Source organism: Scyliorhinus torazame, chromosome 18 (assembly GCF_047496885.1).
Source record: "Scyliorhinus torazame isolate Kashiwa2021f chromosome 18, sScyTor2.1, whole genome shotgun sequence".
NCBI lineage: Eukaryota > Metazoa > Chordata > Chondrichthyes > Carcharhiniformes > Scyliorhinidae > Scyliorhinus > Scyliorhinus torazame.
The window spans coordinates 101,205,935-101,228,912 of record NC_092724.1 but is presented as its reverse complement, the minus strand read 5'-3'; the positions used below and the strand labels follow the sequence as shown (position 1 = coordinate 101,228,912).

Genomic DNA, 22,978 nt, shown 5'->3' with positions numbered 1-22,978 from the left:
GAAAATATATTGTGTGGCTTGTATTAAAATCAGGAAATAAACACACTGAGGAACCTGACACTTATAATGCAGACTGATTGCAATCCAACAGAAACTCTGTGGGCATGGAATGAACCAAGGGCCCAAGGAATGGATCAAGGGACCAATGAAGGTCACCCAATTCAAGGTAAGTATAAAAGTTCAGGAGGCCCGAGAAGGCACATCTAAAAGAAATTTAATTCAACAACAAAAGTTGACTGCTTATGTAGCAGTAGTTCTGCTAAAATTAATCAACTTCCACAGTACAAACTCTGCCTCATTTTTGAAACAAGCACTATGGCCCCTCAATATGCAAAGGGATAACTTAGGCTTAAGGTGGCTGCCAGGGAGACCAGAATATTGCCTGAGCCAATATCGCTCTATTTTAGGCCCCTCGGATATAGCCCCACAAAGTGGAATCTGAGAAACAAACGAGGTCAAAGGATTGAGAAATTAAATTCTCAAAGTAAAGTGTGATCAATCAGATCTGACTCACACGATATATTCTTCAGTGTGGGTGCTTTGGCGAGTGTTAATGTATTTGCCATAGTTTGGTGTTGTATCTCGTACTGCCATGGCCAGCCATTTACTCTCTCCAAGCCTGGCTGGACCTTTTGATAATGGTGACCTATTTATTTCTATTCTGTCTGTCAGTCACACCACAGAGACACTGCACGAGCATAACACTGTGGAGCTTTGCTTCCCCTCCTTTTAAACCGGCAATTTTTTATTGGGTGGGGGTTAGGGGAGGGAAGAAGAGGGACGTTGATGCAAAAATGGTCAACAGCAGCCAATGTGTGAACATTGCAGGTAAAAACTGCAGCAACGGCAGGTCAGCTTAGAGCGTATGCCTGACGGCAATTGCGGCTGTTGAGAGATGTGTCACTGTGTTGTGGACCCACTCATCATTTTGATGTCGTTTTGTGGCCATGTGCGACAGCACGGCGTGTTTCATTATAAATCCGCACCTGTGCTTTTGCACTAATTACTGACTCACTTCCTTCTTCCTGAGCCAGGGTGCTGAGGCCAAGCCTACCCCCTCTGCTGGGGTCAGCTGACTGAGCACCGGCCAAGAATAAAATCTGGATTATTCCTGGTTCTCTGTTAAAGAGCACAAGAGTTATCATCACAATAAACACTCCATTAACCTGGAGACTTTCTTACAAGACAGCATCCTGTCAGTTCCTTACCTCTCCATTGGCAAAGCAATACAGCAAAGCCACCAGAAAACCCTGCAGAGGAAGAAAAGAGTATTGTTGGACATTGAATTGTTGCCACCGGCTCTCTGTATTACAGTGCAACAAAGCTGTAGTGAATATAGCACAGGTTAGTCAATTAGCGCTTTCGTTAAACTAACGATACTGACAGTAATTCATGTTTGCTCCATCACAGCTCATGATTGTTTTCCGAGGGCACCTTGGGATGGACAATAAATGTAACCGCGGCTGTGCATCCCAAGACCGATTTTTAAAAAATTGGTCCAGGAAGGATCATTCTGTTGTGACAGGCTTGTATTGTGATTACAATTCCATATAACTAATTTTTTAAAAAACCAGCCATACTTAAGCAAAGCATTCAAAATCCTCTGTTTTTCCTTTCATTGCTATTGCAGGAACTGATGTGTTGGGTGCTCTGGATCTGTGGAACACACACAGGCCACCAACATTTAAAATAGTGCAACACTATTTTATTAAGTTAGAAACTGTTGAACATACTTTCACTGTGGGTTAACACGATGTTAAATTAAACTAAAGACCTATGCCTGTCCAAACCAGTCTATGCACTCAGCACATGGTGAAGATCTGTGCTGTAAGCTGTAAGCTCTGTCCTTCGAGGAGGCTGCATCCTGAATGAGTGGGAACTCTGATGCCCCCTGTCTTTATAGTGAGTGTGCTGGTGATTGGCTGCGGTTTTGTGTGTGCTGATTGGTCCCGCTGTGTGTCCATCAGTGTGTGTGTATCTGCACCATGATATACTGGTGTATATTATGACATCCCCCCTTTTATAAAAGAATGTATGTGTGTGGCAATAAATAATGTATGGTGAGAATGTTCCTAACTACGTGTGGAGTGCGAAGACATATTTACAGGACTACGTACATGAGAACTAAGCTATTTATATGGGAAGGTGCCTGGTGCAGAGAAGCAGTATGCAACAAGAATAACGAGATCAACATTATATACAAACCAGGGAAACGATCAAACAAAGCAACAAAATAATTCAGAGAGTCTATAAGTCCGCAAAGTTCATAAATTAAGTCTCTGATGTGGGCGACGAATTCTGGTTGACCGCCTCAAGGGTGGGTCGAGAGCCGTCGGTTCAGGAGCGGGCTGGACTGTGTCAGAGTCAGGGGGATGCAGAGTGACAGGGAGCTCTGCAGAGTCCGTGGCAGGGTCAGCAGGAGGGCGAAGTGACAATGGAGGATCACGTGGAGAGCGTGGAACGAGACGAAGGGCGCAGAGTATTGGCGGCGCAGAATAGAGCCAACCGGTAGACGAACCAGGAACGAGCAGGGGGCCACCTGCCGAAGGACAACAGCGGTTGCAGACCAGCCACCACCCGGAAGATGGACGCGGACATTGTCATCTGGAGCCAGAGCAGGGAGATCAGCTGCACGGGAGTCATGACTATAGAACATAGAACATAGAAAATACAGCACAGAACAGGCCCTTCGGCCCACGATGTTGTGCCGAACATTTGTCCTAGATTAATCATAGATTATCATTGAATTTACAGTGCAGAAGGAGGCCACTCGGCCCCCCGAGTCCGCACCGGCCCCCGGAAAGAGCACCCCACCCAAACCCAACACCTCCACCCAACACCAAGGGCAATTTTGGACACTAAGGGCAATTTATCATGGCCAATCCACCTACCCTGCACATCTTTGGACTGTGGGAGGAAACCGGAGCACCCGGAGGAAACCCACGCAGACACGGGGAGGACGTGCAGACTCCGCACAGTCAGTGACCCAAGCCGGAATCGAACCTGGGACCCTGGTGCTGTGAAGCAATTGTGCTATCCACAATGCTACCGTGCTGCCCTTAAAAACAAATAAATCTACACTATATCATTTTACCGTAATCCATGTACCTATCCAATAGCTGCTTGAAGGTCCCTAATGTTTCCGATTCAACCACTTCCACAGGCAGTGCATTCCATGCCCCCACTACTCTCTGGGTAAAGAACCTACCTCTGATATCGCTCCTATATCTTCCACCTTCCACCTTAAATTTATGTCCCCTTGTAATGGTTTTTTCCACCCGGGGAAAAAGTCTCTGACTGTCTACTCTATCTATTCCCCTGATCATCTTATAAACCTCTATCAAGTCGCCCCTCGTCCTTCTCCGTTCTAATGAGAAAAGGCCTAGCACCCTCAACCTTTCCTCGTAAGACCTACTCTCCATTCCAGGTAACATCCTGGTAAATCTTCTTTGCACCTTTTCCAAAGCTTCCACATCCTTCCTAAAATGAGGTGACCAGAACTGTACACAGTACTCCAAATGTGGCCTTACCAAAGTTTTGTACAGCTGCATCATCACCTCACGGCTCTTAAATTCAATCCCTCTGTTAATGAACGCGAGCACACCATAGGCCTTCTTCACAGCTCTATCCACTTGAGTGGCAACTTTCAAAGATGTATGAACATAGACCCCAAGATCTCTCTGCTCCTCCACATTGCCAAGAACTCTACCGTTAACCCTGTATTCCGCATTCATATTTGTCCTTCCAAAATGGACAACCTCACACTTTTCAGGGTTAAACTCCATCTGCCACTTCTCAGCCCAGCTCTGCATCCTATCTATGTCTCTTTGCAGCCAACAACAGCCCTCCTTACTATCCACAACTCCACCAATCTTCGTATCATCTGCAAATTTACTGACCCACCCTTCAATTCCCTCATCCAAGTCATTAATGAAAATCACAAACAGCAGAGGACCCAGAACTGATCCCTGCAGTACGCCACTGGTAACTGGGATCCAGGCTGAATATTTGCCATCCACCACCACTCTCTGACTTCTATCAGTTAGCCAGTTCGTTATCCAACTGGCCAAATTTCCCACTATCCCATGCCTCCTTACTTTCTGCAGAAGCCTACCATGGGGAACCTTATCAAATGCCTTACTAAAATCCATGTACACTACATCCACTGCTTTACCTTCATCCACATGCTTGGTCACCTCCTCAAAGAATTCAATAAGATTTGTAAGGCAAGACCTACCCCTCACAAATCCGTGCTGACTATCCCTAATCAAGCAGTGTCTTTCCAGATGCTCAGAAATCCTATCCTTCAGTACCCTTTCCATTACTTTGCCTACCACCGAAGTAAGACTAACTGGCCTGTAATTCCCAGGGTCATCCCTAGTCCCTTTATTGAACAGGGGCACGACATTCGCCACTCTCCAATCCCCTGGTACCACCCCTGTTGACAGTGAGGACGAAAAGATCATTGCCAACGGCTCTGCAATTTCATCTCTTGCTTCCCATAGAATCCTTGGATATATCCCGTCAGGCCCGGGGGACTTGTCTATCCTCAAGTTTTTCAAAATGCCCAACACATCTTCCTTCCTAACAAGTATTTCCTTGAGCTTACCAGTCTGTTTCACACTGTCCTCTCCAACAATATCGCCCCTCTCATTTGTAAATACAGAAGAAAAGTACTCGTTCAAGACCTCTCCTATCTCTTCAGACTCAATACACAATCTCCCACTCCTGTCCTTGATCGGACCTACCCTCGCTCTAGTCATTCTCACGTTTCTCACATATGTGTAAAAGGCCTTGGGGTTTTCCTTGATCCTACCCGCCAAAGATTGTTCATGCCCTCTCTTAGCTCTCCTAATCCCTTTCTTCAGTTCCCTCCTGGCTATCTTGTATCCCTCCAATGCCCTGTCTGAACCTTGTTTCCTCAGCCTTACATAAGTCTCCTTTTTCCTCTTAACAAGACATTCAACCTCTCTTGTCAAACATGGTTCCCTCACTCGACCATCTCTTCCCTGCCTGACAGGGACATACATATCAAGGACACGTAGTACCTGTTCCTTGAACAAGTTCCACATTTCACTTGTGTCCTTCCCTGACAGCCTATGTTCCCAACTTATGCACTTCAATTCTTGTCTGACAACATTGTATTTACCCTTCCCCCAATTGTAAACCTTGCCCTGTTGCACGCACCTATCCCTCTCCATTACTAAAGTGAAAGTCACAGAATTGTGGTCACTATCTCCAAAATGCTCCCCCACTAACAAATCTATCACTTGGCCTGGTTCATTACCAAGTACTAAATCCAATATTGCCACTCCTCTGGTCGGACAATCTACATACTGTGTTAGAAAAGCTTCCTGGACACACTGCACAAACACCACCCCATCCAAACTATTTGATCTAAAGAGTTTCCACTCAATGTTTGGGAAGTTAAAGTCACCCATGACTACTACCCTGTGACTTCTGCACCTTTCCAAAATCTGTTTCCCAATCTGTTCCTCCACATCTCTGCTACTATTTGGGGGCCTATAGAAAACTCCTAACAAGGTGACTGCTCCTTTCCTATTTCTGACTTCAACCCATACTACCTCATTAGGGTGATACTCCTCGAACTGCCTTTCTGCAGCTGTTATACTATCTCTAATTAACAATGCCACGCCCCCACCTCTTTTACCACCCTCCCTAATCTTATTGAAACATCTATAACCAGGGACCTCCAACAACCATTTCTGCCCCTCTTCTATCAAAGTTTCCGTGATGGCCACCACATCGTAGTCCCAAGTACCGATCCATGCCTTAAGTTCACCCACCTTATTCCTGATGCTTCTTGCATTGAAGTATACACACTTCGACCCATCTCCGTGCCTGCAAGTACTCTCCTTTGTCATTGTTCCCTTCACCACTGCCTCATTACACGCTTTGGCGTCCTGAATATCGGCTACCTTAGTTGCTGGACTACAAATCCGGTTCCCATTCCCCTGCCAAATTAGTTTAAACCCTCCCGAAGAGTACTAGAAAACCTCCCTCCCAGGATATTGGTGCCCCTCTGGTTCAGATGCAACCCGTCCTGCTTGTACAGGTCCCACCTTCCCCAGAATGCGCTCCAATTATCCAAATACCTGAAGCCCTCCCTCCTACACCATTCCTGCAGCCACGTGTTCAACTGCACTCTCTCCCTATTCCTAGCCTCGCTATCACGTGGCACCGGCAACAAACCAGAGATGACAACTCTGTCTGTCCTGGCTTTTAACTTCCAGCCTAACTCCCTAAACTTGTTTATTACCTCCACACCCCTTTTCCTACCTATGTCGTTGGTACACCAATGTGCACCACGACTTCTGGCTGCTCGCCCTCCCCCTTAAGGATCCTGAAGACACGATCCGAGACATCCCTGACCCTGGCACCCGGGAGGCAACAATACCTTCCGGGAGTCTCGCTCGCGACCACAGAATCTCCTATCTATTCCCCTAACCATTGAATCTCCTACAACTATTGCTTTTTTATTCTCCCCCCTTCCCTTCTGAGCCCCAGAGCCAGACTCAGTGCCAGAGACCTGGCCGCTAGGGCCTTCCCCCGGTAGGTCATCTCCCCCCAACAGCATCCAAAACGGTATACTTGTTTTGAAGGGGCATGGCCACGAGGGATCCCTGCACTGTCTGCCTGTTTGTTTTTTTCCCCCTGACGGTAACCCAGCTATTCTTGTCCTGTACCTTGGGTGTGGTTACCTCCCTATAACTCTACTCAATCACCCCCTCTGCCTCCCGGATGATCCGAAGTTCATCCATCTTCAGCTCCAGTTCCCTAACACGGTCTTTGAGGAGCTGAAGTTAGGTGCACTTCCCGCAGGTATAGTCAGCAGGGACACCGGTGGTATCCCTCACCACCCACATCCTACAGGAGGAGCATGCAACTGGCCTAGCCTCCATCCCCTCTTACCTGACAGAATATAGCTGCCCTGTGGACTAACTAGATCTCCGCCCTCCGACTCTGCTCCCAGTCAGCTACACTTTCTGTAAACTCCTGGCTCTCTTCTCACTCTTTGCGGAAATGTCGGAAACAAAATGAAAGGAGCACCTTACTCCCTCCTCACCTAACTCCCTCGGTCACCAAACTCTTACTATAGCACTCAAAATGCACCAAATTCAGCACTCCCTCGGTCACCAAACTCTTACTATAGCACTCAAAATGCACCAAATTCAGCACTCCCTCGGTCACCAAACTCTTACTATAGCACTCAAAATGCACCAAATTCAGCACTCAGTGCAAACAAAGTCTGCACTGTAGGGGATCACTTTTATACTGTGAATCTAGTCTCTGAAAACTGGCCTAATCCAATTAACTAATTAACAAGCTCCAGCTGCAAGTGCCTACAAGTAGAAGCCTGTTTAAAGCTGATTGAAAATTCACCTTCTTCTAAACCAAACAGCAACTTTTAAGTTCATTAACTAAATAAAAGAAAGACTAAACTTTAGATAAAAATGAAGCCTTATACTCCCTCGGTCACCAAACTCTTACTATAGCACTCAAAATGCACCAAATTCAGCACTCAGTGCAAACTATATGTACTCCCTTCTCCGCTTTGCTGTTGCATTGGGGGTACAGTGGACTGGATGTCACACGGGCAAAATTGTACTGCCTGGTAAAGTTGGACCATTCCTGGCTGGCGAAGCAGGGGCCATTGTCCGACATAACTGTGAGAGGGATGCCGTGTCGAGCAAATGTTTCTTTACATGCACAAATGACTGCAGACGAGGTGATGTCGTGGAACCAGATCACCTCCGGGTAATTCGAAAAGTAGTCCACGATCAGGACATAGTCTCTACCCAGCGCATGGAACAGGTCGATGCCCACCTTGGTCCATGGTGACGTGACCAACTTATGGGGCTGCAGGGTCCATGTGGTTGGGCCGGCTGGAAGCGCTGACAAGTGGGGCAGTTGAGCACTGTGTTGGCTATGTCCTCATTAATGCCGGGCCTGTACACTCGGGCCCGTCAGCGGCACTTTTCCACGCCAAGGTGGCCCTCGTGTAGTTGTTCCAGGACAAGCTGGCGCATGCTGTGCGGGATGACAATGCGGTCCAGCTTTAGAAGAACCACATCTACTACTCCCAGATCATTTCTGACATTATAGAACTGAGGGCATTGGCCCTTGAGCCACCCGTCCGTTAGGTGGCGCATGACACGCTGTAGCAAGGGGTCAGCCGCCGTCTCGCGGCGAATTTGGATGAGGCGTTCATCCGTGGCAGGTAGATTGGAGGCCGCGAATGCCACATGGGCGTCAACCTGGCAGACAAATCCCGCTGGGTCACATGGAGTGTTGACTGCGCTGGAGAGAGCGTCAGCAATGATGAGGTCTTTGCCTGGGGTGTATACCAGCTGGAGGTCGTATCGCCGGAGCTTGAGAAGAATACGCTGGAGGCGAGGCATCATATTGTTCAAGTCTTTCTGTATTATATTGACCAGCGGGCGATGATCGATCTCGACGGTGAATTGAGGAAGTCCGCAGAAATAATCGTGAAACTTAACCACACCGGTCAGAAGGCCCAGGCACTCCTTTTCCATCTGCGCGTAGTGCTGCTCCGTGGGGGTCATCGCACGTGACACATATGCAACGGCGGCCCATGATGAGGCCTCATCACATTGAAGGAGCACTGCCCCAATGCCGGATTGACTGGCATCGGTCGAATTTTGGTCTCCTTTGCTGGATCAAAGGAATCTAAGACCGGGGCCGTGGTCAGTTTTGTTTTGAGTTCTCTCCATTCGTGCTCGTGGGCAGGGAGCCATTGGAAGTCTGTCGTCTTCCTGAGCAGGTTCCCGAGAGCCGTGGTATGAGAGGCGAGGTTAGGGATAAATTTCCCTAAAAAATTGTCCATGCCCAGAAATCGGAGGACCACCTTCTTGTCCTCTGGCGTTTTCATAGCTGTGATGGCAGCTACCTTGTCCGCATCCGGCTGCACACCCAATTGGGAGATGTGGTCCCCGAGGAACTTGAGTTCCGCCTGACCAAAAGAGCATTTGGCCCTGTTGAGACGGAGACAATGCTCATGTATACGTCTGAATACGCGCTGGAGGTGACTAACATGCTCCTGTGGGGTGGTGGACCAAATGATTATGTCATTGACATAGACGCAAACACCTTCAATGCCTTCCATCATTTGTTCCATAATCCTATGGAACACTTCTGATGCAAATATGATCCCAAACGGCATCCGGTTGTAACAATATCTGCCAAAGGAGTAGTAAATGTGCAAAGTTTCCTGCTGGATTTATCGAGCTGGATTTGCCAGAATCCTTTTGAGGCGTCGAGTTTGGTGAAGAGCTTGGCGCGAGCCATCTCACATGTGAGCTCTTCGTGCTTGGGAATTGGATAATGCTCCCTCATGATATTGCGATTTAGATTCTTGGGATCAATGCAAATTCTCAATTCGCCAGAAGGCTTTTTTACACATACCATGGAACTGACCCGGCCGGTTGGTTCCGTGACTTTGGAAACCACTTCTTGGTTCTGGAGGTCCTGCAGCTGCTGATTGAGGCGGTCCTGAAGGGGTGCTGGGACCCTGCGAGGTGCATGCACCACAGGCGTGGCATTCGGTTTTAATAAAATCTTGTAGGTGTACGGGAGCGTGCCCATGCCCCCGAAGATGACGTGGTACTGGTTGATAATGGCATCGAGCTGCGCCCTGAAGTCGGTGTCCTGAAAGGTAGACGCGTCAGCAGGCGAGAGAGTGTGAACTCTCTGAACTAGGTTCAACAGCTTGCATGCCTGCGCGCCAAACAGGGAGGCTTCCGAGGAGCCCACGATTTCAAAGGGAAGGATGGCTTTGCGTGACCTGTGCGTCACTTCAAGTTGGCACGAGCCGCTGGCAGCAATGGCATTGCCATTATAATCTAATAGCTGACAGGCTGATGGGAGGATGGCTGGTTTGACATGAAGGCTTTGGAGGTCAGACCGCGCAATGAGATTGGCGGAGGCACCAGTGTCCAGGCGGAATCGTATTTGGGACCGGTTGACCATCAGGGTGGCACACCACTCATCATCTGGATCGATGCTGTATACCGATAGAGGCTGGATTCTTTGCTTCGGGGACACCCTGTTTTTTGTAGCGATACCGTCTCGAAAAGGCGCCTTCGGGTCCTCGGTGTCAATATCGGGTAGTAGGTCCGCATCAGACCCGGTGACCGTGAGTTGAATGGCCCGGACATTCCTGCGAGGCTGGCTGGAGCGATATGAGTTGGCAGGCTGAGCTGATCTGCATAAAGCAGCATAGTGGCCAAGTTTGCCATATCTCAGGCATTGTCGGGATTTGGCAGGGCATTGCTGCTTTAAGTGGGCGGAGCCACAGTTGCCGCACGTTGTCGCGTCAGTACGTTCGCTGCGCCACCGCGCATGCGCGGTGCGGTCGTACGTGGTGCACGCCTGCACAGTACGTTAGTCGACGTCGCCGTCCCCTCATTCGGTGCGCACAAGCGCGGGAGACCGCAAAAGCGCGCAAAATGGCCGCCCTCATCCAGGCTGAGGCCCTGGAGTTGCTCGATTGCTTGGACCCGTTCTGCCTCATGGGGACCTTGCCGCGCCGTTTCAGCTGCTTGGATGTGGGAATACCGACTAGTGGCGTGTTCATGTAGCACGCAGGTCTCGATGGCGGTCGCTAGGGTGAGCTGCTTTAACTTGAGGAGCTGCTGGCGTAGGGGGTCCGACTGAACACCATAAAACGATCTGGTCGCGTATCATGGAGTCGGAGGTGGGCCCGTAATTACAGGACTGCGCAAGGACGCGGAGGTGGGTGAGAAAGGACTGGAAAGGATCATCCTTACCCTGCAAACGCTGTTGGAATACATAGCGCTCAAAACTTTCATTCACCTCTATGCTGCAGTGAGTGTCAAACTTGAGGAGGACCGTCTTGAATTTTGATTTATGTTCAATATCAGCAAAGGTGAGAGAATTGAAAATGTGGATGGCATGTTCCCCGGCTGTGGATAGGAAGAGAGCCATTTTCCTGGTGTCTGAGGCATCTTCCCGGTCTGTCGCTTCAAGGTAGAGCTGGAAGCGTTATTTGAATATCTTCCAGTTGGCCCCTAGGTTACCGGTGATGCGGGGCAGCGGCAGCGGGCGGACGCTGTCCATTTTGCAGGATGACTGTATGCTGGTGGAAGGCAGATCACTTGCAGGTAGGTCTAAGAAGTTGTAATATCCCTCAACTCCTAGTATCATGATGTGTTGGGTGCTCTGGATCCGTGGAACACATACAGGCCACCAACACTTAAAATAGTGCAACACTATTTTATTAAGTTAGAAACTGTTGAACATACTTTCACTGTGGGTTAACACGATGTTAGATTAAACTAAAGACCTATGCCTGTCCTAACCAGTCTAGGCACTCAGCACATGGTGAAGATCTGTGCTGTAAGCTATAAGCTCTGTCCTTCTAAGAGGCTGCATCCCGAATGAGCGGGACCTCTGATGCCCCCTGTCTTTATAGTGAGTGTGCTCTAACTGGTGATTGGCTGCGGTGTTGTGTGTGTTGATTGGTCTTGCTGTGTGTCCATCAGTGTGTGTGTATCTGCACCATGATATACTGGTGTATATTATGACAGGAACTAAAAGGTTCAATTTCCTACAATCTATCTGCATAAAGCAGGGTGCAATCTTCATTTCTCTCTGACTGACCTAGTCTTGTGTTTAGTTTGGAGGGGTTATTGGCCACAGGTTCTATATCTGACGCCCGAGCATCAAACAGTTGTCAATCATTCCTCACCGATTGAGAATAATGATGATGCAATGGCGTGAGATGGAAAGATCAAATTTGCTCCAAATGTTGATAATTCTAAGTCTGTGATCAAATATAAGCTGCTGATTAAGGGAGTGTAAGTATTTACCATTTCTGTATGCTGTGGAACTGCTGGACAGTATCTATATAGCAATAAAAATACAATTGATACTTTAGTCAAGTATGCAGGCTCTTCATAAGTTGGTGGAAGCTCTGACTACAGAGGCAACTTACTGTTAAAGTTGATCTGTCAGCCTTGGTTTGATGAGTAATATTCTGACCTCTGGGTTAGATGGCTTTGATTCAACTCAAACTCCAGTGGTTTAAATAAATAACCCAGTTGACAATTCTGAGCCATACCGAGGCAGTTTTGCACTGGTTGAAGTGCTGTCTTTAAACCTAGGCCCAATCCGTGTGATCAGATGCAGAGGATCCTACTGCACCATTCAAAGAAGAACAGTGGAGTTCACCCAGTGTCCAACAATTACCTTCAACAACACTAATACGCATATCAGATTGTTTATCTCGCTGCTGTTTATGAGACCTTGTGCTGATTGCAAGTTGGCTGCTATGGTTACAACAATGCGACTACTTCAAATGCTACTCCATTAGCTGTGAAGCCCTTTAGGAAATCCTGGGAATGTGAGATGTCCGATATGTATGAATGCAAGTTCTTTCTTATGGTGTGATTCATTGGGCCTGTTCGATGCGCGCGCACAAATCCCGTTGTGGCCGGTAAATCTTGTGAGAGGGTCATAACGGACTTTGTGCCACATGTCATGATATGCATACACCTGCCCAACCTTGATCACCTCCCGGTGCTGCAGAAGATGCAGCAGCTTCGTGACAGCCAGAAGCAGGGCTGTGACGCACATGCCTACCGATCTGGACGTGCTATCCCCGGCAGACACGGTCAGGATCAAGATACCGGATGGTGGGTGGTCTGCTCCGGCTGTCGTTGTTCGGCAGGCCGCACCCAGATGCTATGTCATATGTATGGCTGATGATTCCATTGTGAGAAGGAATCGAAGGGCACTGCAAAAAGTTGCTTGCACACAACCACTTTCCCCCACATTTCCACATGTCGAATTGCCACCACCAGACACCTCGAACCACGAGGCACCAGTCGTGCCTCCCACTCGCCTGTCAAGACACCGTCATCCCCTCCACCACCTCTCCGGCGGTCGACGAGGATCAGACGCAAGCCTCAGAGACTGGACTTTGAGCATTTGTTTTGTTTGTTCTGTTCTGTATTCCTCAGTCAGTCACATTAGACAGACACATTCACATGTATATACATCTAAAAAAAAAGGGAGATGTCATGCTATGCAATCATACAACCAATGAATACTCAGAATAGACACAACCAATGGGCAGTCAGGACGCTCAGAGGTGGCATCACCACAAGGGGGCATGACATGAACACTATAAAAGGGATGAGGCACTCACACATTGCCTCTTTCCACAGACAGACATCGAGAGAGTTAGACAGGGTTGATCAGCAGCATCATACCCCAGCACGTGTCTTAGAGCAAGCTGGTACAGTTAGGCTGAGTTACTACAGTTAGATTAGCAGAGAGTCGAACTCATTTGAGAACTGTGTTAATAGTTCAATAAACACATTGAACTCATTTCAGAGTCTGGAGCATCCTTTAGTTAAGACTGCATCAAGTAGCAGCCTGTGTTATCCGAAGCAGCATAACAAAACACCACAGATGTCTCAGTTTGAGATCTTCTCCACCCTCCTCACCGGTGACACGATCATATTCATGCCCAGCAAGAGCATGAACCTGATTTCATTATTTTAAATCAATTTAAATATAATTAAATGGCTTCAAGCTGTTCCTTCCAGCCCCACCCCCGGGGAAGTGACATCATGCCAGCGTGAATCACGACATCACGAATCGGAAACCAGTCGTGATGATCATGCCGGCGGTGCGGGGGTGCCTGGAGACCCCAGGTTTCAATGCCGAGGCTGTGTCAGGGAGCAGATCCTTCTCCATTGCTGGGGTGGGGGTGCTTCCCCTTATGTGTGGTGGGGAGAGAGAGGGGCACGGCCGAATTATGCGTGGGGGAGGGGAAAGAAGGGCGATAGTGTTCGCTGGGGGGGGGCCTCCATGGTTGTGGATGGTGGGAGTGAGTTCAGTGTTCTTGCTGATCGAGGTGCCCTGTAAAAATGGCGCCCTATTCTCTGTGTAGCCGGGCTTGCTGGCTCAATGAGGCCTCACATCACCAGAGTGACTGCACGAAACATGCTGTTATACCCCAACAAGAGGCCCATGGATCTGCAACATCAGAGTCCTGTGGCTTGACCTGAATATCATCTACCCAGATGAAGGGGCGGAGCTAACCCCACTTTTCCTTGGACTGCTGGGATATAAATTCCCCGGCCCAGTGTGGACCGAGCGTGGGAGACTCTTTGGGGAGTAGAAGGAGTGTATAGTAACCTGAATAAAACTGACCTTTTCTACAGACATTGCTTCTGAGTGGCCGCTTGCCTGAGACTTTACACATGCCCATCGATTTCTTTCAGAAAAAATATCAGAAGCTGTGTGCAGGAAACGTGGCTGTGTTTCTGGGGAGAAACACACCGGTGTTCAGTCAAAACCTGACACTTTGCCAGTTTTTCAGAAAATTCCACCGAATGCATTAGCCCTTTGATCTATCCTTCAGGAGGACATTGCTGACCGATAACCAAAAGCAAAACTTTGCGGATGCTGGATACTGAGATTAGAAACAGAGAGTATTGGAAAAACACAGCTGGTTTGGGAGCATCTGTGGAGAGAGAGGCACATGTGGGACCTAAAGAAGAGTCAGACTGGACTCAAAATGTCAACTCTGCTTCTCCCTCTCCACGGATGCTGCCAGACCTGACTGATAACTCGGGAGAACCTAGCTGTAGGGAGAGAAAACAGAGTTCATGGGCGGGATTCTCCCCTACCCGGCGGGGCGGGGATTCCCGGCGGGATGGAGTGGCGTGAACCACTCCGGCGTCGGGCTGCACCAAAGGTGCGGAGGAATCCGCACCTTTAGGGGCCAAGCCCGCACCTTTAGGGGTTAGGCCCGCCCCGGAGTGGTTGGCGCCCCGCCGGCTGGCGTGGAGGGCCTTTGGCGTCACGCCAGCCGGCCGGCAAGAGTCCGCGCATTCGCGTCAGCGGCTGCTGACGTCATCCCCATGCATGTGCAGGGGGGGTCACCTACGCGTCGGCCATCGCGGAGTCCTACACGGCCGACGCATAGTAAAAGAGTGCCCCCACGGCACAGGCCCGCCCGCGGATCGGTGGGCCCCGTTTGCGGGCCAGGCCACCGTGGGGGCACCTCCCTGGGGCCAGGTTACCCCACGCCCCCCCCAGGACCCCGGAGCCCGCTCGCACCGCCAGGTCCCGGCAGTAAGGGACCTAGTTCAATTCACGCCGGCGGGACTGGCATAGCAGCAGCGGGACTTCGGCCCATTGCGGGCCGGAGAATCGCCGGGGGGGGGGCCCGCCGACCGCATGCCGCGATTCCCGCCCCGGCCGAATCTCCGGTGCCGGAGAATTCGGCGGCCGGTGGGGGCAGGATTCATGCCGCCCCCCGGCGATTCTCCTGGCTCTATGAGGCCTCACATCACCAGAGTGACTGCACAAAACATGCTGTTATACTCTGACAAGAGGCCCAGGGATCTGCAACATCAGAGTCCTGTGGCTTGACCTGAATATCATCTACCCAGATGAAGGGGCGGAGCTAACCCCACTTTTCCTTGGACTGCTGGGATATAAATTCCCCGGCCCAGTGTGGACCAAGCATGGGAGACTCTTTGGGGAGTAGAAGGAGTGTATAGTAACCTGAATAAAACTGACCTTTTCTACAGACATTGCTTCCGAGTGGTCGCTTGCCTGAGACTTTACACATGCCCATCGATTTCTTTCAGAAAAAATATCAGAAGCTGTGTGCAGGAAACGTGGCTGTGTTTCTGGGGAGAAACACACCGGTGTTCAGTCAAAACCTGACACTTTGCCAGTTTTTCAGAAAATTCCACCGAATGCATTAGCCCTTTGATCTATCCTTCAGGAGGACATTGCTGACCGATAACCAAAAGCAAAACTTTGCGGATGCTGGATACTGAGATTAAAAACAGAGAGTATTGGAAAAACACAGCTGGTTTGGGAGCATCTGTGGAGAGAGAGGCACATGTGGGACCTAAAGAAGAGTCAGACTGGACTCAAAATGTCAACTCTGCTTCTCCCTCTCCACAGATGCTGCCAGACCTGACTGATAACTCGGGAGAACCTAGCTGTAGGGAGAGAAAACAGAGTTCATGGGCGGGATTCTCCCCTACCCGGCGGGGCGGGGATTCCCGGCGGGATGGAGTGGCGTGAACCACTCCGGCGTCGGGCTGCACCAAAGGTGCAGATTCTCCCCACTCCGGCGGGAGACCGCGCATGCGCGGGAGCGTCAGCGGCTGCTGACGTCATCCCTGCGCATGTGCAGGGGGTGGTCACCTACGCGTCAGCCATCGCGGAGTCCTACACGGCCGACGCATAGTAAAAGAGTGCCCCCACGGCACAGGCCCGCCCGCGGATCGGTGGGCCCCGTTTGCGGGCCAGGCCACCGTGAGGGCACCTCCCTGGGGCCAGGTTACCCCACGCCCCCCCCCAGGACCCCGGAGCCCGCTCGCACCGCCAGGTCCCAGCGGTAAGGGACCTAGTTCAATTCACGCTGGCGGGACTGGCATAGCAGCAGCGAGACTTCAGCCCATCGCGGGCCGGAGAATCGACGGGGGGGCGCCAACCGCATGCCACGATTCCCGCCCCCGCCGAATCTCCGGTGCCGGAGAATTCGGCGGCCACTGGGGGCAGGATTCATGCCGCCCCCCGGCGATTCTCCGGCCCGGCGGGGGGTCGGAGAATCTCGCCCAATGTTTCGAGTCCATTTAACTCTGTTTCCTCTCCCTGCAGATGCTGCCAGACTCACCGGGTTTTCTCGGCATTCTCTGTTCTTGTTTCAGATCCCATTAACATCAACGATATTTTGCTTATACTGACCGAAAACGAGCCTAGCATCTCTTTACTTCAACTGAATAGGGTCCAAACTCTCTGTTGCCTTTCTGAAGTGAGGAGGACACGGTCAAGAAGTGCTTATAGGATGGGATGGACCACCATTGCCCACAGAGGCAATAGTTTCCATCTGCCACCTACATTTCCTTGCTGAGGCTAGCACTACAGCACTCAGATGAGGAACTCCACTTAACCATCTGAAAGGATGAAATGTAAAAGGGCGTTTCCCTTTTTTTCAATTATCCCAACACGTGACAGTTGATTTCACTGACTATTTTTAACTGGATGATTCCTTTTAGTTTTCCTCCAATTGCTCTTGATTTATTCAACTCACACACACTCTGCAACTGAGATGACACTAAATCTCCCCTTCATGATGATTGAATTGAATTTTATATATAGAATTCTAATCAAGTACCTTGTGTCAGGATTAAAAAGGCTTGTGTCAGGTGAGACCCCCCCCTCCCCCCCTCCCCCCGTTCCCCCGCAGTGGCGGAGGTCGCCGGTGCATTTTGTGGTCCCACCGGTGTCCACAGCGTTTTGCACACCCTATGCCATAGGGGAACTGGCCACAAGGAGTGGGTGGAGGGGACCGGAAGATCCAGTTGGCATAACGGGCCGAAAAATTCAGCCTTTGATGTTCTGGTCTAGTTTTTGGTGAGTTACTCCTTGCCTGTTTTGCCAAACAGATTGCAAGTCTCATAGTTTGATATCCTCATCAGCTGGTACTATTCCACAGCAACAACACACAGAGAGAATACAGTCTGTTAAATAAATGTATCAGTGCCAATGCATTTCTTCAGTAAACAACAGGAAGGGGTGAATATTTCAGCAGTTTAATTGGGTTGCATAAGAGCATGCACTTATTTTTAAACATCTTTCCCTGCTGATGCTCTGAGGTGATTGGAGAGATTTTTCTCAATGTTTATTGGGAATCTGAATTTCAGTGTCGGTGCGGCTCAAGTCTGTACGTCACAGTGGCTGGCAGATTTGTACCAAATAACATGTCCCTTTGACTGTTTGCAATAGGCAGAGTAATGACCATACTCAACTAGTCTATGCTTGAAAAACATAATGTCAAAGACAATGTGTGATTCTGCAATTGGACAGCATTTGTTGAATAATTCCAAGTGTGCTAGGCATTACACTAACAGCTAATTTAAGATTAATAATCGGGCTCGCAATGCTTTCTAGAAGCCAACCATATTCATATGCAGGGACCTGTCATCTGCAGGCAAAAGGACCATGTCCAGGCATTTGAATAAAACAAAAGCCTGGGCGACAATAGTTCCCTGGTGCATGCTACAAGGCAATACCTCAACCAATGAGAGTTGACTAGCCAAACAATCAGCGTCCTTTTCTCATGTACCGTAAATTGCTGTCCCTTTTGAAAATTTACATTCTTGCATCTATTGTGGCGAAAGCAGGACAAAAGAGTTTTGGTAGCATGTATTGTTTTTCAACAATCCCTAATATTTGTTCTTCAGATGTGGCGATGCCAGCAAGGACGTATTCCTTGCAAACTAAAAGAGTGGTGTATGATTATGTAACTACCTGGCTAGCCAGGCTACTGTAGATAGCACGAAGAGACTGGAGATATATGTAGGCCAAAACAGTAAGGATGTCAGGTGGCACACATGAGTGAGCGAGTTGGGGCTCAATATTTCATTTTGTGGTTATTATTTTCCGAGTGCAAGCTTATAAATTACCAATTTTTGTGTTTAATTTCATACCTTGTCAAGTTTGCTTTTATGGCCTCTAGGTTGTACCACAGGTGCAGAACTTCTGTGTCTCAACAGCTCAGTTCCTCATTTGAGAATAAAGGTGAAACACCTCTCTTCATTTTACTGCGGTTGCAATGTGTAATTATCGGTTCAACACATGGCGGCAACCTGCGGCTTGAGCTGCACTTTCCAAACTGATGATCTCTGCCACACAGAAATGCAAAGCAACAGGTCCTTGGACAAATCATTGTGCCAAAGATCTCCCCCAAGCCAGAAACCATCTTGACTTGGACACGGTATTGTATTTAAAGAAAAGACTGTTGTTGAATTGTGATCTTGAAAGTGACATGGACATGGTCAAAGCAGACCATCATTATATATTGTTATTCCTTCACTGTCATTGAGTCAAAATCCTAGAACTCCCTACCCAGAAATACTATGGCAGAACCTTCACCACAGCAACTGCGGCAGTTCGAGAGGAAGACTCCAGCCCCACAATCTCAAGGTCAACTAGGATTGGCTTGCCAGCCACACTCACATCCCCAGAATGAATGAAGCAAATAGATCACCTTCACCCTTGGTACATAATAGTATAGGGACTGTGTTTGGAATCTGAGCTCATGAGCTCTTAACAGACAGATAAAATAAACAGCTCACTGTGGCTCTTAAATTTGAGGGCAAGGAATGAACATCCATGACACCATTGAAATTACTGAGGCTTTTATTGAAGAATTCTTGCTGGTACCTGAAAGGAGCTGATCGCCAGCTGAAGAAAGAGACGGATGTGTCGCAGGAAACCCTGAACCTGTTCGTCTGTCAGGAAGATGAATACAAACTCGTGGATCCCAAGCAACGGTATCAGCACCAAAGTCGACCTGGCCAACCTATAATATTGGGGGATGAAATTGGTTTTGGTTTGATGGATTCTTTGTTCTGGAGACCTCGATTCTTCTGGAATAGCAAATTTCGAAATGCTCTCTTTGACAATTGCCATGTCAATGTTAGGGAAATGCATCGCTTGAGTCACTGACCAACTCCATTTCTGGAGCTCGTAATGTGCTATCCCAAGATGGGGATACAATCAAACAGCAAAATACAGAGGTATCTTGAAACTCAGCCAAAATCACTTCCGCTAAACTTCATAGTTCTGGCAGTTGCCAATCATCTTGCTGTTAGCATATTCTGCAAAAAGTCTTAAACATGTTTTAATGATAAATTATGAATTCCTCTTGCAGTTTATACAGGATCATAAATACCAAAGCCTTGAGAATATTTATTTTCCTCCCTTTTCCTTCTCAAGAGATTGGTTTGACTGGGGCTGTATTGACTGGAATTGAGAAGGATGAGATGAAATCTGATTGAAACGTATAATATTCTAACAGGGCCGGACAGACTAGATGCAGGGAGGATGTTTTCTCTGGTTGGGGAAATCTAGAACCAAGGGATATAGTCGCAGGATTATGGAGTGGACCATTTAGGACTGAGATGAGGAAAACTGCCTTAATTCAAAGAGTCTTGAGCCTGTGGAATTCCCTACTACAGAAGGTGGTGGAGGCCAAGTCACTGAATGTTTTCAAGAAAGAGGTAGACACTTCTTTAGAGTTTGATGATGTTATAACCCCCACGAGACCCACTGGGTTGATCCCATTGATCTCCCTGTGAGACTGGTGGAATGCGAACTCCTCCACTGAGGGGCGGAGGCTTGTTAATTCCCTAAGGTAGAAGCTGGCCCAGGAGGGAGCTGACATCTCAGGATGGTCCCGGCTGGGACTTTAGAGTGTTGCTTAATTGCTGCATTTCCTAACTGTGAACAGGAAATTAACTGTCTGGTATCTCACATGAGTAGCCATACGTCATGCATGAACTCGAACAGTGAGGTAGACTACAATTACAGCAAAGCCTGAACATGCCTTTTCCCACTGCCGTCACAGAAATGTGGCGAGAAGTGAAGGCTGAACTTGCTCTTCCCATGGTCTGGAGAGATGCTTGAATTCAGCATTCTTTGATTGTTAACAACTGAGTGAAGTTGACCCTGAGGCAGTACAAGGTTAAAATGGAGGCAACACACAAACACTGCCTCTTGGAGCTTTCAGTTACAATGTAATCCTGTCTTATATATTTGGTACCTGGCACTGACTACATCAAAACATCCTCAAATGTTCCGTCTCTGCTCTATTTCCATAAAGAGAGAACATTACAAAAAAGGAATAAGTCAAATCGACCCTAACAGCACAGGGAAGCAGAGGCATTGTGGGGGAGGATTAATTCAAGAGCCCCTTCAACAAGGCCTGAAATCTGGCCAATATTCCGCTCCTTAATGCAAGAATACAATGTATATAAACTGGGATTTTCCCGCCGTAAGGGAACCCGCCATTTAAAAGTCCATTGATTTTCAGTGGGTCTGGAAGATGCTGACTGCAGGCGGGACCAGAAGATCCCAGCCACAGAGTCCTTGCTGCCACCTTCTAACCTGATACAGCTACATGGGGCACCATTCCTCACTGTGCAGTGCCCCTTTTTAACAGGGATAACTATCTCCTTCAATTGTAGGCGGCCAAGGAGTGACTGGGCTGACAGAACACAATGACGGACAACTAGGGATGGGCAACAAATGCTGGCCTGACCAGCGACACCCACATCTCGTAAATGAATTTAAACAAAAGAATAATCTGACAACCTCATCCACCAAATTAAACAAATATTATCAGAAGGCTTAAAGCACTTAAAAAGTAAAAAGGGCTCTTTGAAATTTGATTTCAAATCATTATCAAATGTTATTAGTACAGTATATGTATAAGGTAGGAGGGTTCTGTCTTTGAACTCTGTTCTATACTGAGTTAACTGACTCTAGCAATGTCACTCATCTGGAAAGTGAGATCAGTGAAGATTTAGTATAGTTTTGTTAGTGCAGACTCGATGAACCGAAGGGCATCTTCTGTCCTGTCTGAATCTATGACTCATTCTGGGTTAGAAAGAGAAGAACAAATAAAGTGAAGATTCCTGCCCTGATTGTTATCCAGTAATCCCTTTTGGACGATATGTTAGGAGACATCAAGTTAGGGTATCAATGGCTGTGATATATCCTTGCTGTAATGATAGATTTTCGGAGACTTCAGGCACAATTTAACGGGGCAAAAACAGAGTCCAGTTTTAGGAGCGTTTAGCGGTGTGTTTCTCGCCGCCTGCAGCGCCAAGAACAACACTGCTATTTAACAGGACTTTGCCGGGTTTTTTGGCCTTGGCGTGGAACACCCCATCGAGGCTGTACCCACCTAAATTTCCTGCACTTACGATTTCAGCTCTATTATACACCTGCTGCAGTGATTCCCCACTCTGAGTCCCAATTAGTCACCCAGTTCAGGTGACCCTTACTCTGCTGTTTTGCTCTTAAAGAGACATTCACCACCCCCCTAATTTAACAGAATTTTGACACCCATACATGATGGAGGAGCATAAAGCCATGGTATGGACAGTAGCTGCAGCCTGAGGAACCATAACCTAGTGAAATTTAGCACCTCTGAGCACCAAAGAGAGAGGAGCTTTGAGGTTTCTTTTATTGTGTCTGTGATGTTGGTATAACACAGTTTTCATTTTAAAGAGGTTAGATCAGTTGGCGAGGTGGCTGGCACATAGTTCAGACAATGCCCACAGTAAAGTCTCAATTCCTGTTCCGGCTGAGATAGACTTTGAATCTGCCTCCTTTCTCTGCCCCATTCTTGATGCAGAGTGGAGCCCCTCAAGCTATATAACCACTAGTTTCTGCCTAATAGAGAGACGCCTGTGGACCTTCGTGGATCATGGCTAATTACCTACTTACCGATTATAAAGACAGTAAGCCACATATACCCCTTTCATTAAAATGAAGTTGCATACCTGTACTTGTAATCACTGAATCGCATTTGTTGGGCTTTCAATTTGGAAAGCAACATTTTCAAAATTTTTATGAAGATGTAGAAATTCATCTGCGGAAAGAGGAAACCACTCATCAAAATAAAGTTATTTGCTCGTACCCACAATTACCATTATTACTTACTCATTTCTTCTGTAAATGAAGCAGCTACCATAAATAACTGTGCATGATAAGGGAAGAATATTGGTTAGGATATTGAGAGAATTTGTTCTACTTTGTATAGCACCATGGAATCTTTAATATTCACCTGAAGCATTCGAATAGGCACGAGAGGCTGGATTCTCCAAAAATGGGGCTATGTCCCCACACCAGCGTAAAAACGCTGGCGTTTCACTCTTGACTTTCCTTCAAAAAGTCAAGAGTGATTCTCCTACCTGCAGTGGGCTAGCAGGGCCCCAGGGAACTGCTCACAGATCTGGCTGAGGAAACTTCCCCCTAACGTCCGGTCGGGAGTCCGTGCATGCCCACGGCGGTGGCCTGCAGCGGCCGCTCCATGCGACATGGTGGACTCGAAACGCGGAGCGTCATCCAAAATGTAGGCCCC

At 48.3% G+C, this 22,978-nt stretch overlaps 1 protein-coding gene across 2 annotated transcripts in view; it reads right to left on the bottom strand.

Annotated features, from left to right (window-relative positions):
- Window positions 1-22,978, bottom strand: part of glp2r (glucagon-like peptide 2 receptor) — a 117,674-nt gene that overhangs the window by 8,900 nt on the left and 85,796 nt on the right. The window contains exons 10-12 of one of the 2 annotated variants that reach the window (XM_072483081.1): window positions 22,398-22,486; window positions 19,270-19,408; window positions 1,209-1,250 (exon numbers count right to left, since the gene is read on the bottom strand). In XM_072483081.1, the coding sequence (XP_072339182.1) occupies window positions 1,209-1,250; window positions 19,270-19,408; window positions 22,398-22,486 (270 nt within the window). The remainder of the gene's footprint in view (window positions 1-1,208; window positions 1,251-19,269; window positions 19,409-22,397; window positions 22,487-22,978) is intronic. The other variant, XM_072483082.1, reaches the window with a different exon arrangement.